Source organism: Balaenoptera acutorostrata, chromosome 8 (genome assembly GCF_949987535.1).
Source record: "Balaenoptera acutorostrata chromosome 8, mBalAcu1.1, whole genome shotgun sequence".
NCBI classification, from domain to species: Eukaryota; Metazoa; Chordata; class Mammalia; order Artiodactyla; family Balaenopteridae; genus Balaenoptera; species Balaenoptera acutorostrata.
In genome coordinates this window covers 25,247,532-25,269,640 of record NC_080071.1, presented here as the reverse complement: position 1 = coordinate 25,269,640, position 22,109 = coordinate 25,247,532, and the positions used below count along the sequence as shown (strand labels likewise).

Sequence of the window (22,109 nt, the reverse complement as noted above, 5' to 3'; positions counted from 1 at the left end):
GTAAGGCTCTAAGAATGATAAATGCTGTTACTAGGTATTGTGGCTCCTTGAAAATTTTAAGGATTAATGAGCCCTAATTCTCTTTAAAAATTATTTGCAAGCTTAAGTATATGACTTCTCTTCATGTTCACACCAATGTCTAAATGGTATGGCCAATAGCTGAAGTTTGAAACCCACCTTCTCCAAAAAGTCTTGATAATACAAGTCTCCCCATTACCACTAGCATTTTATTATGCCTTATAACCCATATCTTGTATTTATGTGATAATATATATTTATGTGTTGTTTATTCTCTGCACTAAAATCTCATCTATGCCTATGTCCATACTCCCTAGCTTGTTTTTCTCAAATTAGAAATTAAGAACAAGGCTAATTCTGCCAACCTTCTGTAACTCAAGGGTTAGATCTAGGTAAAATATCTATTAACGGGGCTTCCCTGGTGGCGCAGTGGTTGAGAATCCGCCTGCCAATGCAGGGGACACGGGTTCGAGCCCTGGTCTGGGAGGATCCCACATGCCACGGAGCAACTAGGCCCGTGAGCCACAATTACTGAGCCTGCGCATCTGGAGCCTGTGCTCCGCAACAAGAGAGGCCACGATAGTGAGAGGCCCGCGCACCGCGATGAAGAGTGGCCCCCGCTTGCCACAACTAGAGAAAGCCCTCGCACAGAAACGAAGACCCAACACAGCCATAAATAAATAAATAAATAAATAAATAAATATTTAAAAAAAAAAAATCTATTAACTAAGTACTCAATTCCTAATTGAAATTCATAATTAAAACTGTATCTTCATCATCATGGAAAGTTATTTTGAAAGCTTACCAAAAGAATTACTCATATTACATCATTAATATTATTGCCATCATCACTATTATTTGACATCTTAAAGCCTCCTAGCTTTTGTAATAAATTCAAGTGTACAAAGCATCCCCTCTTTTATAAAACATTCATAAATTCTATGATTCATAAATTAAGTTATTCAAGATTATGATAAGGCATTCCAAAGGCACTAAAAGGGACCCTCTCATAATTTTTGTTTTTTATCTGTGAGTCATTTAAGCATGTAAATATAGGTTTCTAGTAGTTTTATGCACTGGCTTTGTCTTTTGTTGTTCTGAATATGAATTCAGTCAAGACTTAAAGAAACTAGAAGATATTTTGATCTGAAAGCTGTAAAAATTCACAAGGGAATGAGTTGGTTTCTTCTCTACTTTGTAATGCAAAGAAATGCATTCCACAAAATCAGATGAAACAAGCCGTTAATTTGACAGTCTCAGTTCTCATAGCTATTGATTCAGGAAAGCTGAAAACAGTTATGGAGGCTTATTGGCTCCAATTAGGAGTCGTGAAGCTTCAGCTTTGAAGAAATGAGAGTATATTGGGAGAGGAATCATTCACTAACAGAATCCTTCTTAACATTTTATCATGAATGGGTATAAACTCTTGGTCTCCTGTTTTGTTTTGTTTGGGGTTTTTGGGGTACTTTTTCATTTATTGATTATCTTTATGGAATAGTCTCAGAATGTTTGTTTAGCAAACAACAGATATTTATCTTACCATGTGAGACATTTCATGATAACAAGCTCAAGAGCTTCCTTATAAGTCTTATTTAGATGTTCTCAAGAAATATTTTCAATCCCTTCTATATAATTTTATATACATGGAAATACCTCTGGATATACTCTATTGATAGACTAATCAATATAGATTCTATAGATATATACTTATTTTAGCACATGCACCATCTTGCATGGAAGTAACTCCTCTGCTTAGAGGTATGTAACTTTTTTTTGCCCTTATCAATAAGAAGACTAGCTAACTCTCATGACCACTTTTAGTGCATATAAATAATATATATTCACAATACTGTTCTTTAATGTTAAGATCTTAGTAAAGATTGCTACAAAAAGGAAGACTCAAGGAGGAAAATGGTATTCACATTTTTAAGAACAATATCTAATGAAGCAATATAGTGTTATTTACAGCTGCTATTAAGAAAGGCCAACATTTCTTCAAATATTCCTTTCAGAATGTCCAGTTTTTCCCATGTTTTAACTTAGTGATAGAAATGCAATTTTTTCCTCTTAATGATCATAATACATTTGTATCTTGGGTAACTTTTCATATATAATCAAATGACAGGAAGACTTTTTTCTGAGGTGTGGGGGATGCTGATGAGGAAAGACTTGATAGATAGCATCAATTATCAGTCATAAAATCCTTGCTTATCATTTGTTAACAAATCCTCAGTTGAAAAACCTTTTGATCAGCTTGGCACTAGCTGAAAATTTGCTGTACAATGAATATAATCCAACTCTAATAGAAGATGACTGCATTTCCAAGTAGATTTAACATAGGAAAAAAGTAAGATTATTGTAATAAATCTAACATCACAGAAACAATTCATGGAGCTTAATTATGACACTACTAAATGTGAAAATCTATTCAGCGCTAGGAACACTTTTCACATTACATTCACGCTAAAGATTGGCTGTTAAGAGCTCATTACTGGTATTTTTCTAAAGAGTGGTTTATTAAACACAGTTACCTAATAAGCATCTTCGGTGGTGCAAATTGCTGAAAACAGTAATGAGTCTGATTAGACTTCATTTCAATTACGACAGCTTGTCTAGGAAAAAAAAAATTTTTATATATATATATATATTTTTTTTCTTCATGCTTCAGAATTTGGTTACAAGACACTACAGAGTTTAAAAAATAAAAAGCCACCTCTGTATTTCCTTTCCACAGTTCACTAATGAAGAGAGAATTGTCCAAGTCATCATCCAATTTACACACTGGAAAACTGGATGGACAAAGTGGAGTCACAATCATGTTTGCTTAAAAACAGCAAAGCTTGCCTTGACTAATATGTCTAAATAAGGTCACCTTTAGTTTCTCTCTGCTTTGGTTTTTTTTTTTTTTTTTCCTTAGGAATACAAAGCTATAAATGAGGTGCAGACTTCAACATGATTCATCCCTATTTGGTTTGTGGAGGTTATTCTCCAGATTAATAGGCTCACCTTTCAATTATGTTTTATCCATGGATCTTCTACTTAAAATCATAAAAATATAGAAAACTGTTGGACTATGCATGCTAATTATCCGACTGATTTTTCTAAAAAATACATATATTGGTGGAAAAATAAAAGAAGCCAAGCTTTATAAATGTGCGCTAATATATCAGAAAGTGTAAAGGAATATTCATTAGGCACTAAACTTGATTTGATATTTTTAAAAAGTATGTTATTTAGCTGCATTTAACAGCTAACCTCCTATTAAATCATGCCTGAATATACTGCTCAAATTGAAAGAAAAAATTGTTAATGTAAAAAGCCTTTAAGTGATTAAGCTGTCACTGCTGTCATTCGGGCACTCCAGTAACATTTTAATGCTTCTGAGAGCTATGGCCAGGGATGCAATCCACTATTTTATGTTATATTTTCTGAAGAGATTATTTTTAAAGTATAATATCATTTGACACTGAACTGGATAAAATAATTCCTAAAGTAAAATATGAAAACAATGGCTGGATGTAGAAGCATGTAAAAAAAGGAGGGCACAATAAAACATCCTAACCTGAAAAACTTCACAAGTTAGCTAAGTGATCATGTAATGGCCATAAGACAAAGTCATATATGAATGAAATTGTAGTACTCTTTGTAGGCATTTGGATACTTTCAAAAAGATTTACTTAAAAGGAGACCAGTTCCAGGTATGTCAGTTCAGTGAGCAGGAATGTACTTTTAGACCTATGATTCATTAATTCTATGAATTTTTCTATTGTGTTTAAGGCCGTGGCGGGCGGGGGGGGGGGGAACTTTTATATAGAAAACACAAAAACAATTCTAAATTTATAATTGGGATGCTTTCCTAAGTAACTCAATTATCATATATTTTAATTATTTGCTTTTCAAGGATTTTTTAAACATTTCATCTCAAATGATTCTAGTAAAGTGTTTTTCTTTTTGAATGCAATTGAGAAAATGTGTCAATATATAATAATATTGTAATTAGTTTTCCTTTTTTGAAAAACTTCACATATGTAAACCCAGACCTCCTTGAAAATGAGTACTCAATGAAGGAAATGATGTTCATAGTATATTTGGAGGTCATAAATAAGACTTTTAAGTTTTATAAGTATGGAAACTTTTTGAGATATATGACTTGGTTCAAGCCACAAATAATAAATATATAGCTAAAGAAAACTTTAAGTAATGCTTATATTTGATTAAAGTATTATGTATACATGCTAGTTAAATAACTTAGAATGTGCTTTGGACTCTGAGATTATAAATAATAAAGCAGATCATTTTTAGGATAAAGGTATTTTTAAAAACCTCTTTTCCTTCTCTCTGTCACCTTTCCCCATTTTCTCTATATCCTTTCCACAACTACAGACACAGCACTTTCGTATACACATGTAAGCACCTAGATTTGATTTTTCTGTGTAACCTACCTGTATCACCCACAGGGTTCTGGTTTTCCTGTTGTTTAGGGACTTGTGTAAATAGGATGCACACTGTTTGAAGAGGTAGCAGGAAGATTTAACTTATTTACTCTTTTAACATAAGCAAGTAAAACTAGCAAATTTTAAATTACATTTCTATCTGCTAATTGAAAACTGTGACTGGAAAAAAATTTTCCTTTTCCTTAAAATTATTAGCAAATACTGGAGCTTATCCATAACTGAGGCCAATAAAATAGTTCATTACCATCAATAAGAAGTATAAAATTGTAGAATAGTTTTCACCATATAGAAGTAACATCCTTACAGCTTTGAATTCTATTGACAGTATTGAGAGCAACCTTGTGTTTCACTGCTACATTAGAGACAAAGTAAACTGTGTTTATTCACAACAGAAGAGAGCTAGATTGGAATTAAAGTAGAATTTATAAGCAAAAGAAAAGGGATCTGTATTTCATGTGGCAAATGCCACTGGATCAACCATTTTATTCAATTCAGCCAAAACCTAAACTTTTTTTTTTTTCTTTATGGCCTCATGTATTCTAACAGTAGATGAAACTATGCAGTTTAATATTGTCATAGAGAACACAATCAAGATGGAATCTAAAGAAACAATTTCTTTGCTTGTGGTCCCTCCTATTGTTAGCTTTCCCCAAGGATTACTTTGTTGGGCACCCCCTCCAGGACAGGAAATGCCACTTTCTTTGAGGATGCTGATAGCCTGTCTTCTGCTTTTGTCTCATTATGCAGCATTCTTTGTTTTTACAAATGGAAGAGCCAATAGCGCTAATGACTGGACTGTCATTCACACTGCACTTTAACAATGTTCTGTTTATCTGGAAATTAGAGCATCCTAATTATAGGTGGTGCCCAGGTTTTTTTCACCAAACCATAGAATGTGGCCAGGTAGGGAGAATGGAAAGGTGAGGAAACTACGGTTATTACTAAGAGCTCTTCACTTTTAATCCTTGACCATGTTGATTGTATTCTAAAGCAGTTTATCTTCATATGTTGTCTTATATGGGCAAAACAACACTAAACCTACCAAAACTCATTTCATACGTTGCTTTTTCCATTGCCTTCAGATCAAAGTTATTTTCTTCAGGCTGGACTAAATTATACACAGGTCCCAGGAGTGAAGGACACTGAATTAATGCACTATGTCACCCAGCCCTGACTATAGAATATTTTTATCAAAGTCCAAGGCACTATTTTGCTATTGCATTAAAAATTAATGCATGGATTGCCAAAAAGAGAAAAATGCATAAATAACCTAAACAAGTTTTGTCTGGGCTTTGCACACTTTAGAGTTACCTTAAGCAAAGAGTTTTTAAGGAGAATGGTTGGAGTTGTATACATATATGTAAATAATATTCTTACTCCTTTGTCTAATTATGTGAGAGAGACCTCCAATTTAAATAAGCAGTCTTAATTATCTATTTTGTTTTATGTAAACTGTCTTTTTAGAGTAAGGTTTCAGAGGAACACAAAAAGAAGCTGAATGCAGATTCCATCTTACACAAGGTCGTGGGGCTTGGGAGATTCTGAATTTGTTTATTGACCCATATCAGCATGGGATGTTGGGCAAAAATGAATGTAGTTCACCTTAAATATAACTAAATTGAGCTTTGCATTTATATACTTGAAATAGGATACACACAAATAACTATTTATGAATAGCACTATGTACACATAATGATTAACATAACATTTTAGCAGTGTGACAGAGGACATTAACCACCCATGTCATAATTCACGGTTGGTACCATGCCCAGTTTGTGTTAATTAAAAGTGCAAATTTATTTTATATGGCACAAGAGTATCCTGAGAATCAACTGGAATGACCTCAGACTTTTAGGACGCTGGTAACGTTATCTCAGCAGAGTCCTTTTTTAAAATAAAGATTCAAAGCACACAGAAAATGCACAATACTTTTGGCATTTGGATTTCTCTTTCTGGATCAGTCATACAGGCTGGATACTATGAATCTAGCATGGAGCTTTCAGGTTGTGTTAACCCCATTTATCCCTGCACGCTACAGCTCACCTGTTATTTATACACATAAGAGGTTTGATACTGCAGAACAAGGGGAGTGCTCTGTTGTGACACAGAACATACGTATTCATTAGCCCTGGCAGTCCCTATGGACAGAAGTGGTGTGTCCTGATGATCTCTGTATGACAGAAAGAACTGGGGGGGAAGGGTAGCTGGCCTTAATGGATTGAAAACGTATATGGAAAAAGGGAAGAGACAGAATGAGTAATGAAAGGCCACAAAGTAACAACTTTAAAGGTTAACTACAAAGCACTATTTAAACTGATTAAAATTGTCTAAAATCATTCACAGAGGTAGAATAAACAAGATAACATTTGACTCAACATGGGAAAATCAGTCCTCTTACGCACTAACCCTCAAATCCTTTCCCTTGCAATAGTTGATAACATCTGACACTAAATACTAAGATTCAGACTATGAATTGTTTGTATATTTTAAATTGCATGTATATGCATAGTTGTGTATTCTGTTGAATTATGGTAGGATGTACACAGACTTTTGGACAGTTTTTTACTTGATTTAGAAAATTATTCAAAAATTTGTATACACATGCTTTTGTAAAACTACCCCTTGCTTTAAAAAAGAAAACCCATAAATCTGAACTATAAACTATATGTATTTTATGTGAGTGTGATTATATGTTCACTTGAACACTTTGATTTGAATATGGGAGATTTTAGGACCCCCAGAGGAAAAAAAATATTTATTTGAATTATGATTATGATTTTTGGTTTGCTTTAAGTGATAGGCTCTTTTGATAATGTATTGAACATAAGCCTGGTGGCCTAAAAGTGATATTTCTTTTATCAGTGTAATTTTCTTTGCATAAGTGCTTATGCACTCATCCTCATAAATGCAAGTCATTCTCTTATATATGACTTGCATGTTAAAAATGATGACCTATGAGACCCATGCATACCAAGTTTTAACCTCATTATGAAATATTGGCAAAATAGAGATTTTTATACTTGGTCACGTTTTGATGAGTGAATATTTTGTTGCTGTGAATAAAATTTAATGCATTCTCGGGAAGCTGATTCAGATCATAAGCTACCCACAAATTTAATTGAAGGACAGGGTATATACCATTTTAGTCCAAGTCATGGTGCCCTGTAACATTGAATACTTGCTTTTAAAGCTCAAAATGATGACATACAGAACAAGATCAGTTGCTTATCCAGATACCATCTACCCAGCAACTTGCTATAAGAAATAAGAAGCATAACTTTGGAGTAACTTAATGTCTCAAAAGTTGTAGTAGAGGTCATGATTGACGATTACTATTAAATGAAGTCTTGGTTTGTGGAGTCAGAACCTATGGCATATTCAGGGAGCATATTAGGAATGGTGGAGACTGACATGGAAAACAGCTAGAAAAAGTATCTAACAAATCAGAGCAAAGGGGGGAACGCTGAAACAGCAGCAATCTGGAAACCAGTTTTTTAAAGCAATCGTTTCTCATTTTACACTGTTGTACTAGTGACACTGAATCAACAAGGGAAATACCAAATATTTTTCCTGTGCTTTGAGTAGCAGGGCAGGAATGACATAATAAATAGTATTTGGAAAATTTTTAATCTAAAGGCACTACTATTTTTTTAAGTTTTAAAGCACTAGCTAGTTTTCAGGAAAATGTACTTAAGTGAAAAAACTGGAGCTTGAAGCTTCAGAGTGAAGTCATAATTTTAATTGCATATGTGACCAGTAGATACCATAAAAATACCTGATGTTGTAATAGAGAGTGGGAACATCATGACAAAATGGAGAGGGCATGCCATGTCTAGAGGGGGCAACTGGACCTCAGATTCAGGCAACTGTTGCCAGGCAAGAATGAGGTCTAGTGTAAGATCATTCAGCTTGTCTTGAAAAAGTGGGAAATATGGAACTACAGATTCTTTTATATAAAATTGACTGATTTTTAAAACTCTGTGCTGGACAAATGAAATATAGTTACAGGTTACATGCTGCCTTCAGGCTGTCAGGTGGCAATTTCTCTATGTTAGAAGGTGAGGTATTTAAACTATATTTACCAAGGACCATTTAGCCAGAAATGCCTTTGTGATTGTTAAAAAGGATTGCTTTATGCAAATAACGTGGAATAGGGGGAGGGAGTAATTTGCTGCAAAATGTATTATAATTTGGATTCTTGAGGTGTGAAAGTGTGATTTAAAGAGAAAAATCTTTGACAGTATTGCTATATAATTAGAATATCTTATTTTGAGACTGGGTTTTCAGATCATCCTTAACTGGTTTTAAACCTCTATTGTTTCTTAGCTGTGGTCTCTACAATGTTGACTCACAGATACCATTAAGAATAAATAGCATAAAAATATTTTGAATTTTTGACAGCTTTTTGATTAAGGAGATCATGCTCTGTGTTTTGCTGAGTATGAAAGAATTTCTATACCTTTCTTATAACCAACATTCCCACTGGAAAATTTCCTTTTCAGTAGCTGTCCAGAGGTTGAAGAAAAAGTGATTTATAAATTCTAGGAGTGATTTTAGTTTTTTTCTGTCTAGTCAGTTTTGTTTTGTGTTTAATGCATCTCTGGCTTTTTCAAAATAAAAGCATAAGAAGAAATATTTGTGTAGCAGGTTACAGTTGGAAAATATTTTCACAAATATTACTGCTTTAGGTAACCTTAATAACAATCGAGTAAGGTATATGATACCATTATTGTCCATATTTTATGGCTGAAAAAAGTGAGTATGATATGCTTATGTGATTTCACCAGGATTAGAACAAATAAATGATGGCATGGATCAGGGCCAGTGGTCTGAACCTCAAGCTTGGGTTATTCACTCTTCAAACAAAATTCTAGGATCTTCTTTATGTTTTCTCCAGTCCCTTTCTATCCCAACAATCTAGTAATGCCTCCAAATAAAACACTGTGTTAGACAAAATAGTGCTTAACCCCACAGTATACCACGATAAGTGAAGTACTAAACCTGTAACGGAGGCTGTCTGGATTGGGGACTAGGTCATTTGAAAGTTCCCTTAATCTCTAAAATCAAAGAGTCTAAGGGAATTTAGAATGTGAAATTATAAAGAATGCAGAACCTGGAAAAGTTTCATTGTCTGGTAAACGGATTCCCTTGATGTAATTTCTTAGCATTGAACCACAAGGCTTTACACACAGCAGGCCCTCAATTTGTTGACTAATTAAGATTAACAGTCCCTGTGTCATATTCAGCTTATACAGGACTTTTCATTTTGGTGTTCTGAAGATGGAACCTATTTAAATAGGTTAAGGAGAATATATAATTTCTGTGCTTCTTCCCCTCACTTTTCCCCTGATATTACTTTTAAATATGATGTCACATTTTTAGGCTAGGAATTATGGGGAAATGGACTAAGGAAGATTTCAGATCAAATAGATTAGAACAGGTAATACTAGATACTGCTGTGTTGGCCTCTTGGCGTATGAGGGTCGGTACACGAAAGGAGAATGCTGCTTAGTCTGCTGAAACATTTTGATCGGTCATCACTCCCCTTGAAGGATAAAGGTAAGTAGTTATTGTGTAGGGCCAGTTTTCAGTATCAGGAAGTTTGTAGGCCCTCTCTCAGAAGACTCTTATTTTTTAGCCAATGAATTTGCTACTCTCTACTTGAAATTCTGAATGTTCTATGTGTTAGTTTGGCCATTTCCTACCTAGGAGATGATAAATCTGTTGCATTATTAGGCTGAGGCAGCAGTAAGTAAACTATTATAATTACTTTATTGTATTTACCCCAGTAGTGATTTTTTCTAGAGAGAATCTTGGTAAATATGGTGTTCAATTTAAAAAAATATATTTTTAAAAATGATAATGAGAGGTTCAGAGGCACGATAGCCCCAAGGAGTGTAATAGGTGTAGTGATGTCATGCAGGCCTGTGTGAGCACTGTGCAGCTTTCCTAGAGCAAGCCTGCCATGCCTGCAGGTGTTTGCCTCAGGTCTCTGCCCTTAGGAAGTCTGAGAAAACCTACAAATGAAAGTAGAGTCCCTAACAGCCAGAATTACCCTATGGGAACCTTGTAGAAGACAGCCGCTTTTATAGACCTCATGAACTTCTGAATAGCATACCTGTGTTGGGGTAGGGGGGTGGGGTAGTGAGTGTCTTAGATTAATTTTTCCATGAATGTGTGCTAAAAATTGATTCTAGAAGACCTAGTATTTTATTCCCAATTTCCTCCTATTCTGAAAGTTGTTTTTATGTCCTTCATTTTTCTGTATAACAGTGTCTTTATCATTTTGAAGCTGTGACAGAACTTTGAAGGATGCCACAGTTGTTTTGCTTCAAAATAGTTAGAGTTGAATGGAAGAAGTAGAGCAATGAGGCAGCAACTGTTTAGTAATTAAACCTAAGTTATAAAATGGTCAGTAATGATAAGAATGAAAAAATGTTATCCAAACTGTCCGGTTTCTTGGGAAATATAGACTTGTTCATTTATATATACATAAATTCATCCTATAACAATAAAATAAAATACTCAGGCTTTTTACTGTAGTATCTGTCATCCTTGTGCACACTTACGTTAAAGTATCTTAAAAGCAGCTTTCTATTAAATTATATATTTTAAAAATAAACACATTGCATTGTGAAATTTGCCAGCTGTATTAAGAATTTTCTAATCCTTTCAAAAATGAAAATTGATGTTTTGGAACAATTCTTCAATTATCTTGAGGAACTATTTTTCTTACCTTCTACTGTTTTCTGAATTTTTGTTGTACCTAATATTTAAGCTGTTTCTAAACAGCAGTGGGAGTTATTGTTCTGGAGTCATGTTTCTAATAATGTTAAAATAGTATTGTTTCTGAGGTTTTTCTCTTCATGTTCCAAAGAGAAACCACATAAGAACTGTTTTTAAAACCCATCTTATTATTTGGGTGCCAAGTTAAGTGACACGCATGTGCTGCTTCTTACAGATAACAGCAACGTAATCAAAGGAAGCATGACATTTTGTTCAAAGAACATTTGGCTCCACATTTTGCTTACATTTCACATCAGAAATATCGCCACAAATAAATAGAACAATAATAATAACAATGACAACAAGTTTAGTTCTACTTCCAATTAGTATTAAAATTCAAGAAACTGGTGAAAAAGCTCTTTGTCCTCCTAAGACCAGAACACTCTCCTGAACACGGGCTTCTTCAGTTCCTACTAATATTAGGAACTAGCTTATGGTTTAACTATTAATTTATACTTTCAAATACTATTAATGATTTTAAAGCACTGGATAAATACTCATGTTTCAGGGGATGTGAATAATTCTGTCCCCTTAAGGTTATTTAATGAAAGCTTAATCTTAACTTTTGCAGCCCTGCTTAGGTTGTTATTTAGTATGCATCAATAAATAAACTTTCAATTATCTTGGTAAGCATATCCAAAAATAGCATGAGAATCAAAAGGCAATTACTGGTGTATCCAGTAATTTTTCCAAATAGATAACTTTTTAAAAATATAAATTTATTTATTTGTTTGTTTTTGGCTGCGTTGGGTCTTCATTGCTGCACGTGGGCTTTCTCTAGTAGCAGTGAGCGGGGCCTACTCTTCATTGTGGTGCACGGGCTTCTCATTGCGGTGGCTTCTCTTGTTGCGGTGTGTGGGCTCTAGGCGCACAGGCTTCAGTAGTTGTGCACGTGGGCTCTAGAGTGCAGGCTCAGTAGTTGTGGCGCACAGGTTTAGTTGCTCCGTGGCATGTGGGATCTTCCCGGACCAGGGCTCAAACCCGTGTCCCCTGTATTGGCAGACGGATTCTCAACCACTGCACCACCAGGGAAGCCCTAAATAGATAATTTTGATAGGATCTTTATTTAATTTCAGATGAAACAGAAATCTTATGAAATTTAATTATTTTTGCTAGAGTTTATGCAGTTAAACTATGCATTTCTCTATGCAGTGAAACTGGCCAACCTATTTTATTTAAACTTTATTATATATTCCTGTCTTTTACAGTGATTATAACTTACTAAAATCATTTGTTGCATGTATTTTACAAATGATTAATTTACAAGGAAAATTTTAATCCAATAAAGGTGAAAGTTGCCCTTTTTGGTTGTTTTTTAAAATAATTACTCTAAAGCTAAAGCAGTTTCATTTTTTTTAAGGGGCAATTTTTTTTTAAAATCATGTTTGTTATGTATGTTTGTTAACTAATGCCAACAATGGCTTAGCTCAGCTAACTGAAAGGAAGCCAGACCCTTTTATGGGTGTGTGTGTGTGTGTGTGTGTGTGTGTGTGTGAGTGTTGTGTTGTGTTGTGTTTGTGGTAAATTCCATTGTCTGTGACTCCTAAATTATTTTCTGAGACCTCTTTTAAAGACATTTATTCATGTTTCTTCTGTATCCATCTAATTAAATTCCTACTCACAGCATACATGTTTTCTTATTTTCTCAACTCTGTATTTTGATAATCTTTTAAAGAAAAAAAATCCTAATAGAAATTCCCTGGAAATAATTTACAGGACTAATGAATCTGTAGGTCTTTTAGACAGTTCTACATTACAGTCACATTAATATTCTCTCCTTTTTATAAGGCTTGAAGTAAATCCCATGACACTAGAAGAATTTAGATACTGATTACTTGCGATTGGTTCCTGGTGATTTGCTCTTAATAATTTCCAGTTGAATTTAATGAAAGTATGATTCCTGAAATGCTGCTTCATTAAAATTGCATCTTTTCCCCTTTAAGTGTGGTCTCGGTCATTTCACCCATTTTGCGGTGTGTTTTTCTCCCCCTTAAAAAGTAATGATTGAGAAAGCAGAAACAATTAAGAATATCACTTTAGTTCTTCCTAGAAGGCCCCCCCAGAGTTCCTCTGCATGAAATGATGCAAGCTGCACTTCATCAGGATTTTATAATATGTTCTTTCCAATTGAAGAGATTATTTTTTTAAATAGTTTTAAAAGAGAAACATGAAGATTTGGGGGGAGGTGAAGGAAAGGAAAGTGAAGACTCTGTTGCATATACAGGAGAAGTAAGGTGTTTAGTATTTTTACTCAAAAAGATATATATATATATATATATATATATATATATATATATATATATATATATATATATGGAGCTTGATTAAGTTATACAGTGCAGCAGAGTTAATTTAATTGAGATGGTGATTTGCCAATGAATATCTACATGGATCCTTTTTAAAAATCCAAATGCAAATGAGTACAACTGCAGTAAAATATATTTGCAAATGAATCCTGTTGCTTTATTCATTTATTATGTAATTACTGCAATCTTTCCCACCTTGTTTTCAGTATTTCTTAATCATTAAGTCAGAAGCATGACAGCAGTGCCGGCCCTGGCATGATTCTCTTTGACTGAAACCTTGTAAATTAACACAATTAGCACAGCATCATCCTGCTAATTAACTTCCAATGTCTGGTGCAGTGGTTTTGCAAGCAAGGAAGAGGGAGTCAGAAGGGAATCAACATGCCATTCTGTTACCAAACTCTGTGATACGTTCAGTTTAGCTCAGTAAGTCAAAGCCGGCCATGTCAGGAGCCAAAGTCAGGCAATGAAGAGCTAAAGGGGTTGGAGGAGGAAAGCAGAAGCGGGTAGGAGCTGTCAAAATAGACTGCAGTAATTCAGAAGGGAGCTGATGCCACAGATGCTTCATTTAGACCAGAACTCCTTCTTATCAAGGAATCTCTGCCAGAGGGCACAAGAGAGTTTGCAAAATTCACTTACCATAATACAAAGGAGATTAAGGAGGCCTGCTTAATACAGCTGTATCAGAATAGGAAGTGTTCCAATCAAGCAGAGATTAGAATAGGACGAACCAGCACTGGGAAATAGAACAGGGTTCCAGTGCTCTTCTGTAACTAACTATATGTGAGTCCTCGAGGGTACATTATAAATCCCTTTGGGTACTGGTTCCCTAATGAGGGAAATAAGGCAATGTCTAAGGTCTCTCTTTAAACTGTAAAATTCAAATGATTCTCTCATTCTGACTGCTTCATAATGAGAAAATACTCTTGTATAGTTTGCTACATAGTCACCGTGCTTCGGTTAGTAATCTAGCAGATGATAGAGTTACACATAGCATCTCATTTTCTAGTTGTACTCTTCGAGTTTATGCCACACACTGCTTTCCATAAATGTAAAGAGTTAGAATCCAGATTCTCTCTGTTCTTATCTTCCCTTTTACCTGCTTCCTTCCTCTCTCTTTATCTCCCCCCCTTCACATATATATATTTCCCACCCCCCCCCCCAACCTCAGTACCTTGGAGGCTGTAAGGCAGAGGGAAAGATGATAAGAGAAGAAGGGAGAATGCTAGCTAGAAGACCGACAGACAAGTGATGCTTGTTTTTTTTTTTTCAGAGTTTCAACAACAGGAGTGAGAGGCAGAAAGGAGCCAGTTGTAATTCATACCGAGTTGTAGGCTTTGTGCGATGAAAGCGATGGAGCGCTGCCTGGGAGATTGCTTTGCTGCACTCCACGAAGCAGATTTGAAACTGTCGTGGACCACTTTAGATGAGAGTTGGATTATGGAATGACCTGCTATGTCTGTGTCATATTGTTCTGTGCAGGGAGCATTATACTGTGCTAACTAGGTGTTCAGTACCAAATAAGAGAGGTGTCCTAGATGTGATCTGTCAGCTGTGTCTCATTTTTATATTGGTTAAAATATAAAACAGAAACTGTGATGTGAAGAGAGAGGATAGCTAGATATCGCACATGTTAACACTCTCACGTGCTAGATATTTTAAATGTATGCATATTTTATTGTAAGAACCTGTGATTGAATTCTAATTTGACAGGAATGTGTGTGTACATACATATGTGTTTCTATGTGTGTGTGTAGCAAGTAACTTGATAGGCTTAGCAGAAATAAATTTACTTATTACTTAAAAATGAAAAAAAATGTAGGTCTCCTACAGAGTTTTCATTTAAATTGTTTACTTTTTATACAGGGTTGAAGTTACTTTTATACAGGGTTGAAAGTTTTCATTTAAATTGTTTACTTTTTATACAGGGTTGAAATTTTATACAGGGTTTTCATTTAAATTGTTTACTTTTTATACAGGGTTGAAATTCAGTCCCTTTTAAAGTATATGCATTGTAGAGACCATAACAGGTATTATAAACTGTGGAAATCCTTTATAATGTCACTATCATTGGCGGAAAATAATAGGTAACAAAAGAAGTTGGGGGAAAAAGCTTTAACAGTTCTGATGAGTGTCTAAGTAAATTAACTTTTTCCCCCCCAAATCTTTAGGCTTGAAGATGCAGTGGACGCCGGAGCATGCCCAGTGGCCAGAACAGCACTTTGACATCACCTCCACCACTCGGTCTCCCGCCCACAAAGTTGAAGCTTACAGAGGTCATCTGCAGCGCACCTACCAGTATGCCTGGGCAAATGATGACATATCTGCTCTGACTGCATCCAACCTACTAAAAAAATATGCAGAGAAGTATTCTGGCATTTTGGAAGGCCCCGTGGACCGACCTGTACTCAGCAACTACTCCGATGCACCATCAGGACTAGTGAACGGTCGGAAAAATGAAAGCGAACCGTGGCAGCCTTCCTTGAATTCAGACGCTGTTTATCCCATGAACTGTGTTCCGGATGTTATCACTGCCAGCAAAGCTGGAGTCAGTTCAGCCCTCCCTCCAGCAGATGTCTCTGCAAGTATAGGGAGCTCTCCTGGGGTGGCCAGCAACCTGACAGAGCCTAGTTATTCAAGTAGTACCTGTGGAAGCCACACTGTACCTAGTCTTCATACAGGGCTCCCATCTCAGGAATATGCCCCAGGATACAACGGCTCATATTTGCATTCTACTTACAGCAGCCAGCCAGCACCTGCACTTCCTTCACCTCATCCTTCTCCCTTGCATAGCTCTGGGCTCCTACAGCCACCACCTCCTCCTCCTCCGCCACCAGCCCTGGTCCCAGGCTACAATGGGACTTCTAACCTCTCCAGTTACAGCTATCCCTCTGCTAGCTATCCTCCTCATACTGCTGTGGGATCTGGGTACAGCCCTGGGGGTGCACCCCCTCCTCCTTCAGCATACCTGCCTTCAGGAATTCCTGCTCCCACCCCCCTGCCCCCCACCACTGTTCCTGGCTACACCTACCAGGGTCATGGTTTGACACCTATCGCACCCGCGGCTCTGACAAACAGTTCGGCAAGTTCTCTCAAAAGGAAAGCTTTCTATATGGCAGGGCAAGGAGACATGGACTCCAGTTATGGAAATTACAGCTATGGCCAACAGAGATCTACCCAGAGTCCTATGTACAGAATGCCCGACAACAGCATTTCAAACTCAAATCGGGGGAATGGCTTTGACAGAAGTGCTGAAACATCATCCTTAGCATTTAAGCCAACGAAGCAGCTAATGTCCTCTGAACAGCAAAGGAAATTCAGCAGCCAGTCCAGTAGGGCTCTGACCCCTCCTTCCTACAGTACTGCTAAAAATTCATTGGGATCAAGATCCAGTGAATCCTTCGGGAAGTACACTTCACCAGTAATGAGTGAGCGTGGGGATGAGCACAGGCAGCTCCTCTCCCATCCAATGCAAGGCCCTGGGCTCCGTGCAGCTACCTCATCCAACCACTCTGTGGACGAGCAACTGAAGAATACTGACACGCACCTCATTGACCTGGTAACCAATGAGATTATCACCCAAGGACCGCCAGTGGACTGGAATGACATTGCTGGTCTCGACCTGGTAAAGGCTGTCATTAAAGAGGAGGTTTTATGGCCAGTGTTGAGGTCAGATGCATTCAGTGGACTGACGGCCTTGCCTCGGAGCATCCTTTTATTTGGACCTCGGGGAACAGGCAAAACATTATTGGGCAGATGCATAGCTAGTCAGCTGGGGGCCACGTTTTTCAAAATTGCTGGTTCTGGACTTATCGCCAAGTGGTTAGGAGAAGCAGAGAAAATTATCCATGCCTCTTTCCTTGTGGCCAGGTGTCGCCAGCCCTCGGTGATTTTTGTCAGTGACATTGACATGCTTCTCTCCTCTCAAGTGAGTGAGGAGCACAGTCCAGTCAGTCGGATGAGAACCGAATTCCTGATGCAGCTGGACACTGTACTAACTTCGGCTGAGGACCAAATCATAGTAATTTGTGCCACCAGTAAACCAGAAGACATAGATGAATCTCTTCGGAGGTACTTCATGAAACGACTTTTAATCCCACTTCCTGACAGCACAGCGAGGCACCAGATAATAGTACAACTGCTCTCACAGCACAATTACTGTCTCAATGACAAGGAGTTTGCACTGCTCGTCCAGCGCACAGAAGGCTTTTCTGGACTAGACGTGGCTCATTTGTGTCAGGAAGCAGCGGTGGGCCCTCTCCATGCCATGCCAGCCACAGACCTTTCAGCCATTATGCCCAGCCAGTTGAGACCCGTTACATATCAAGACTTTGAAAATGCTTTCTGCAAGATTCAGCCTAGCATATCTCAAAAAGAGCTTGATATGTATGTTGAATGGAACAAAATGTTTGGTTGCAGTCAGTGATAACTTCTTTAAAAAAAAAATGTAATGAATGTTGGCACACATACATAAAACCTGCTACATAGGGTATAGAGCCCCTTTCCAGTAGTGTTTAAATTGCAAAGGGTACTGGGGAAGAAGACGATTAAGTTGCATCTTTAGAGTCAGGGTAGATTTGGAGGAAAAATGCATCCAATGAGAGCTTCTGATCTGAAAGCCCCAGATGACATAAAGCATCTGCTGATGCTCAGTTCGGTTCAAGCTAGACAACACTCACCAAGGAGCAAGGTGCAAGTGTGTTGATTTCAGAAGGACATGAACCTCGTGTGTTGATTCCATTCTGCTGTTCTCGAGATTTAGTTGCTGTCAAGTGCCTGGAGTGGTGCTTTATTTTTTGTTTGCCTCACAATTACATTGGTGGCATGTGCTAATATAAAGAGCTTTAACTTCAAACATTATTGGACTAAAGAGATGAATGGTTGTGTTTCGACAGAAAACCAGATTTTTGCCATTTTAAGAGCAACAGTATTCCTCAATCCTGTCTGTTCTGCAGTATTAAGCTAAGAACAGGTAAAACAGGGTAACGGTAATCTGGACCTTAATTTCTGCAGTTCATTTCTTTTAATGTTCTTGTCTGCAAAAACTCAGGAAAGTGATTGTGATTTGTACAGTACCTCAAAGGAATGTGTTGAAAGCACTATGTACTGCTGAGAGTAATGGGATAGGCTTCAATGTTACTTTATATTAAAATGTATGTTTACCTCAACAATTGGAAAATAGCAAGGAAAATTACTTTGAATGTATCCAGAAAAATACTGAGTGTGATACAACTGAATATTTACAACTTAAAGTAAAAATGGAAGGATTTTTTTTTAAAGGTTCTTTCACTAATTATGGGGAATTGACCAGAGCAGAATAATTCTTTATATAAATACCTGCAAGAGTTCTTCGTACATTGCTCCTTGATAATGAAGTGAAAATGTTCTTAGAAGGTACACTGGTTAATGGAAAGCTACTTATTCAGTTTGTGTTAGTGTCTAGAACAGTCAGCCACAAGACCTGTTTAGGACCCTGAAAGTCACAGTACCTAAAAACTAGGACTGCCTTTTCCTGCAGAGCTGGTAATGGTGGTGGTGATTTGCAAGTTCTCTCTGAAACTGCTGGGAATGGTGTCATCCTATTCACTAATCTAGCTTATAGGCTTGCCGCGCTGTTTGACAGAATGCAGAAGATAGCAACCAAAACAAACAAGCAAACAAATACATACAGAAAACAACCAACCAACTTATATATCCGCAAAGAATATATCTACGTCCCCCCCTCCTTCTTGACTCCTCTCTTGTCAGTGCAATTTTGCTTCTCATTTTGAAATCTTCTGGGCTGTAGTGCTCCCACATTCATTTCTACCTCAGTTTTGTTACATTTCTCTTGGAAAGTCAAGTAGAAAATTGGAAGTAGACACACACACACAAATATAGCTTGCCAAACATGCTACTTTGTTTTCTTCCATCTTTTCCCATAAATCTAGTTTCCAAAAAACATCAGTCTTCATGCTCACTTCCACCTAAGTCCACCCTCACCCCAACAGCATATGTGGCATTTTTCTCAATTTCCCATTCCTCTCCTGCTCCCCACCAAGTTGTTCTTTGTATCCTTTAATGCTTTATGTGCAACTTTTCATTGCTAGCTGACTGATGTTTGGCAATGCCTCTGAACAGACACGGTGTAGGCTGTAGCCTTCCAAAGCCACTGCCCGTGCATAAGCAGAACAGCCTGGCTTTTTGAATGTATTTTTCCTGTTTTGTTTTTTTTTTTTCCTTCCTTTTTTTAGTTGAGAGATGCAGTAACAAAACTGTTGCAAAGCACTGGCATTTTATGTATTCAAAAAGTGATGTACATTTTTTAAAATTTTAAATAAATGCAATGAGAAGCCCTAAGAAAGGTCTTTCTGTTATTGTTTTGTTTTCCTTCAAATTCTTTTTTTTTTTTTACTGATTTCATCCACAATGTCAAATTCTCTGAAACACTTAACATAGAGAAAGCTAATGAAGGACTTGATGATATTTCTGAAATTTTATGATGCTTGATCATTACTCCCCTTTTTTCTTATTTTTCTTGTTGCTAAAAACTGAGCAAATGAACCAGAGTTTAACTTACTATGATTTTCTATCAATTAAAACTGTTCTTACATATAAATATTCCATATTAAAAAGCAGTGCCTTTCATTAAGGATACAAAAAATAATATTTAAGTACGTCCTCTGCTTTTCACAAGTGAATAAACACTACAATCGTGTTCTGGCTCTACCCTGCACATATCCCTTATTGTAAGGAAATTCTAATATCCCCATTAACCTGTAGGTTCATATTGATCTCACTGACAAGTTTATTTTTGCACGGTGCTGACCTATTTTCAGTCTTTTGGACGTCACATTTCATTTCCGCCAACATTCTGTGTTCACTTGAAAGCAACTGGCAAGTTTTGACAAACCCAATCTTACTTAGACAACTTTGGAAAATCCAGTATTGACCCACATTTTCGTGGCTAGTAAGAGTTAATGCCAAATATATGACTGCACTATTGTGTTTTACACTCATTTATAAAACTGAAAATAAAGTCATGCATATTGGCTTTTAGCTTTAAATGACTTAAAAATTACTTTGAGATACCAGTGGCCAAAAATCCATGTATTTAGGCAGAAGCTGAAGTTGTGTGTGAATTTCATTTAGCCTCACAAATTCTAGGATTTGATCTCAGGAAATTGGGCATGCTGAAGAAATGAAGATCTGTTGGGGGAGATAATGCTGACCTTTGAGTAGGTAGTGCTGTCCTGTGAGTCTTTGATTCTGCATGGCAGCATTATGAGCTCTTCTATGGACTAGGCTAATAATGAGCTCTTTTCTGACCACCTTTTCTGGAGCTTGGGGAGGGGGGTGGGGTACCACATCCTGAGAAGTGAACGTGCACAATCAGTGATGGTACAACTGAGTAATGGGGCTTCATAGTCTTGGACTCTTTCTGACTGCCAAGAATTTGGAGAAGGCTACTAATGAAGGTAAGGTAATGAGCCAGTCCAAGTCTCTTGCTGTCTGGCCAGGGGATTTGAGCCAGTCCACTTAACAGCCCCTAATTCCCTTCTTCACAACTGCAATAACATTTCCAACAGGGACAAAAAGGAAGTGAAGGAAACTACTTCAGTAGAAGGATCAATAGAAATTCAAGAGGTAGTTCATAATGACCTTATGTGTGACACGAATGGAAAATTTACTCTACACTTCTGGCATGCTTCTCACCAAAATATTTAGAACATTAGTGACAATACAGAAAAATTTGCTGACTGAGCTGATCAATGGAATGTGAAGGCAGTATACTTTAAGGCTATTTACTTTCACACAGAATGTTTATCTATTAGTCAGTTTGTATTCTACTCAAATGCAGATAGACGGGTATAATGTTTTCTTGTGCATTTGAAACCTATCAAGGAGAAAATAAACCATTCCACTAAAATACATAGGCCAAACACCATCTGGGCAAGTGAAAAAAGCTATCCAGAGGCTATGCTATGTAAAATACCAAGGTCAATTTACACTGGTTGCATAGTACTTGGCTACGCAGTTTTCAAAAGAATACATCCAAAAAAAGTCCAAATTAATTCCCACAATAGGTCTTTGTAAATTTAAATATATTTGTGGGTTGGAAAATATGTTCTAGAGGCATTTAGAATTTTTTTCTCTGAAAATATGTCTAACTCCAAGCAGAAAGTTACTTCTATAATCTCATTCTCATGTTTTTTTAGCAAGAATTGGGTATCATGATCATTGAAATTATTTTGCAAAGTGAAAGGGACACTGTTGAACTATTGAGGCCACTAAAGTTCTAATATATATATACATATATATATATAATTAGCGTGTATGTTTGTGTGTGTATGTATGTGGTATGTGTGCTGTTTTCACCACCAACTATGTGAACTTTAAAACTGTCTATTTTACATTACTCAGAAGCAACTGGTTACTTCCTCTCTTCATATATGCAGAGATATACATGACCACTTTACAATTCAAAGTGTTTTAATATGTTTTTTCTTTTGAAAAGTAAAGCCTTCAGTTGTTGAATCACCTGATTTTCATATGAAGCACATTA

General features: G+C 36.6%; 1 protein-coding gene across 2 annotated transcripts in view; it reads left to right on the top strand.

The window, feature by feature from the left end:
- Positions 1 to 22,109, top strand: part of FIGN (fidgetin, microtubule severing factor) — a 123,852-nt gene that overhangs the window by 99,094 nt on the left and 2,649 nt on the right. For both annotated transcript variants that reach the window (XM_007183187.2, XM_007183186.2), the window contains one exon: positions 15,736 to 22,109. This exon is cut by the window's right edge and continues 2,649 nt beyond it. In XM_007183187.2, the coding sequence (XP_007183249.2) occupies positions 15,744 to 17,990 (2,247 nt within the window). In that variant the 5' untranslated portion in view covers positions 15,736 to 15,743 and the 3' untranslated portion in view covers positions 17,991 to 22,109. The remainder of the gene's footprint in view (positions 1 to 15,735) is intronic.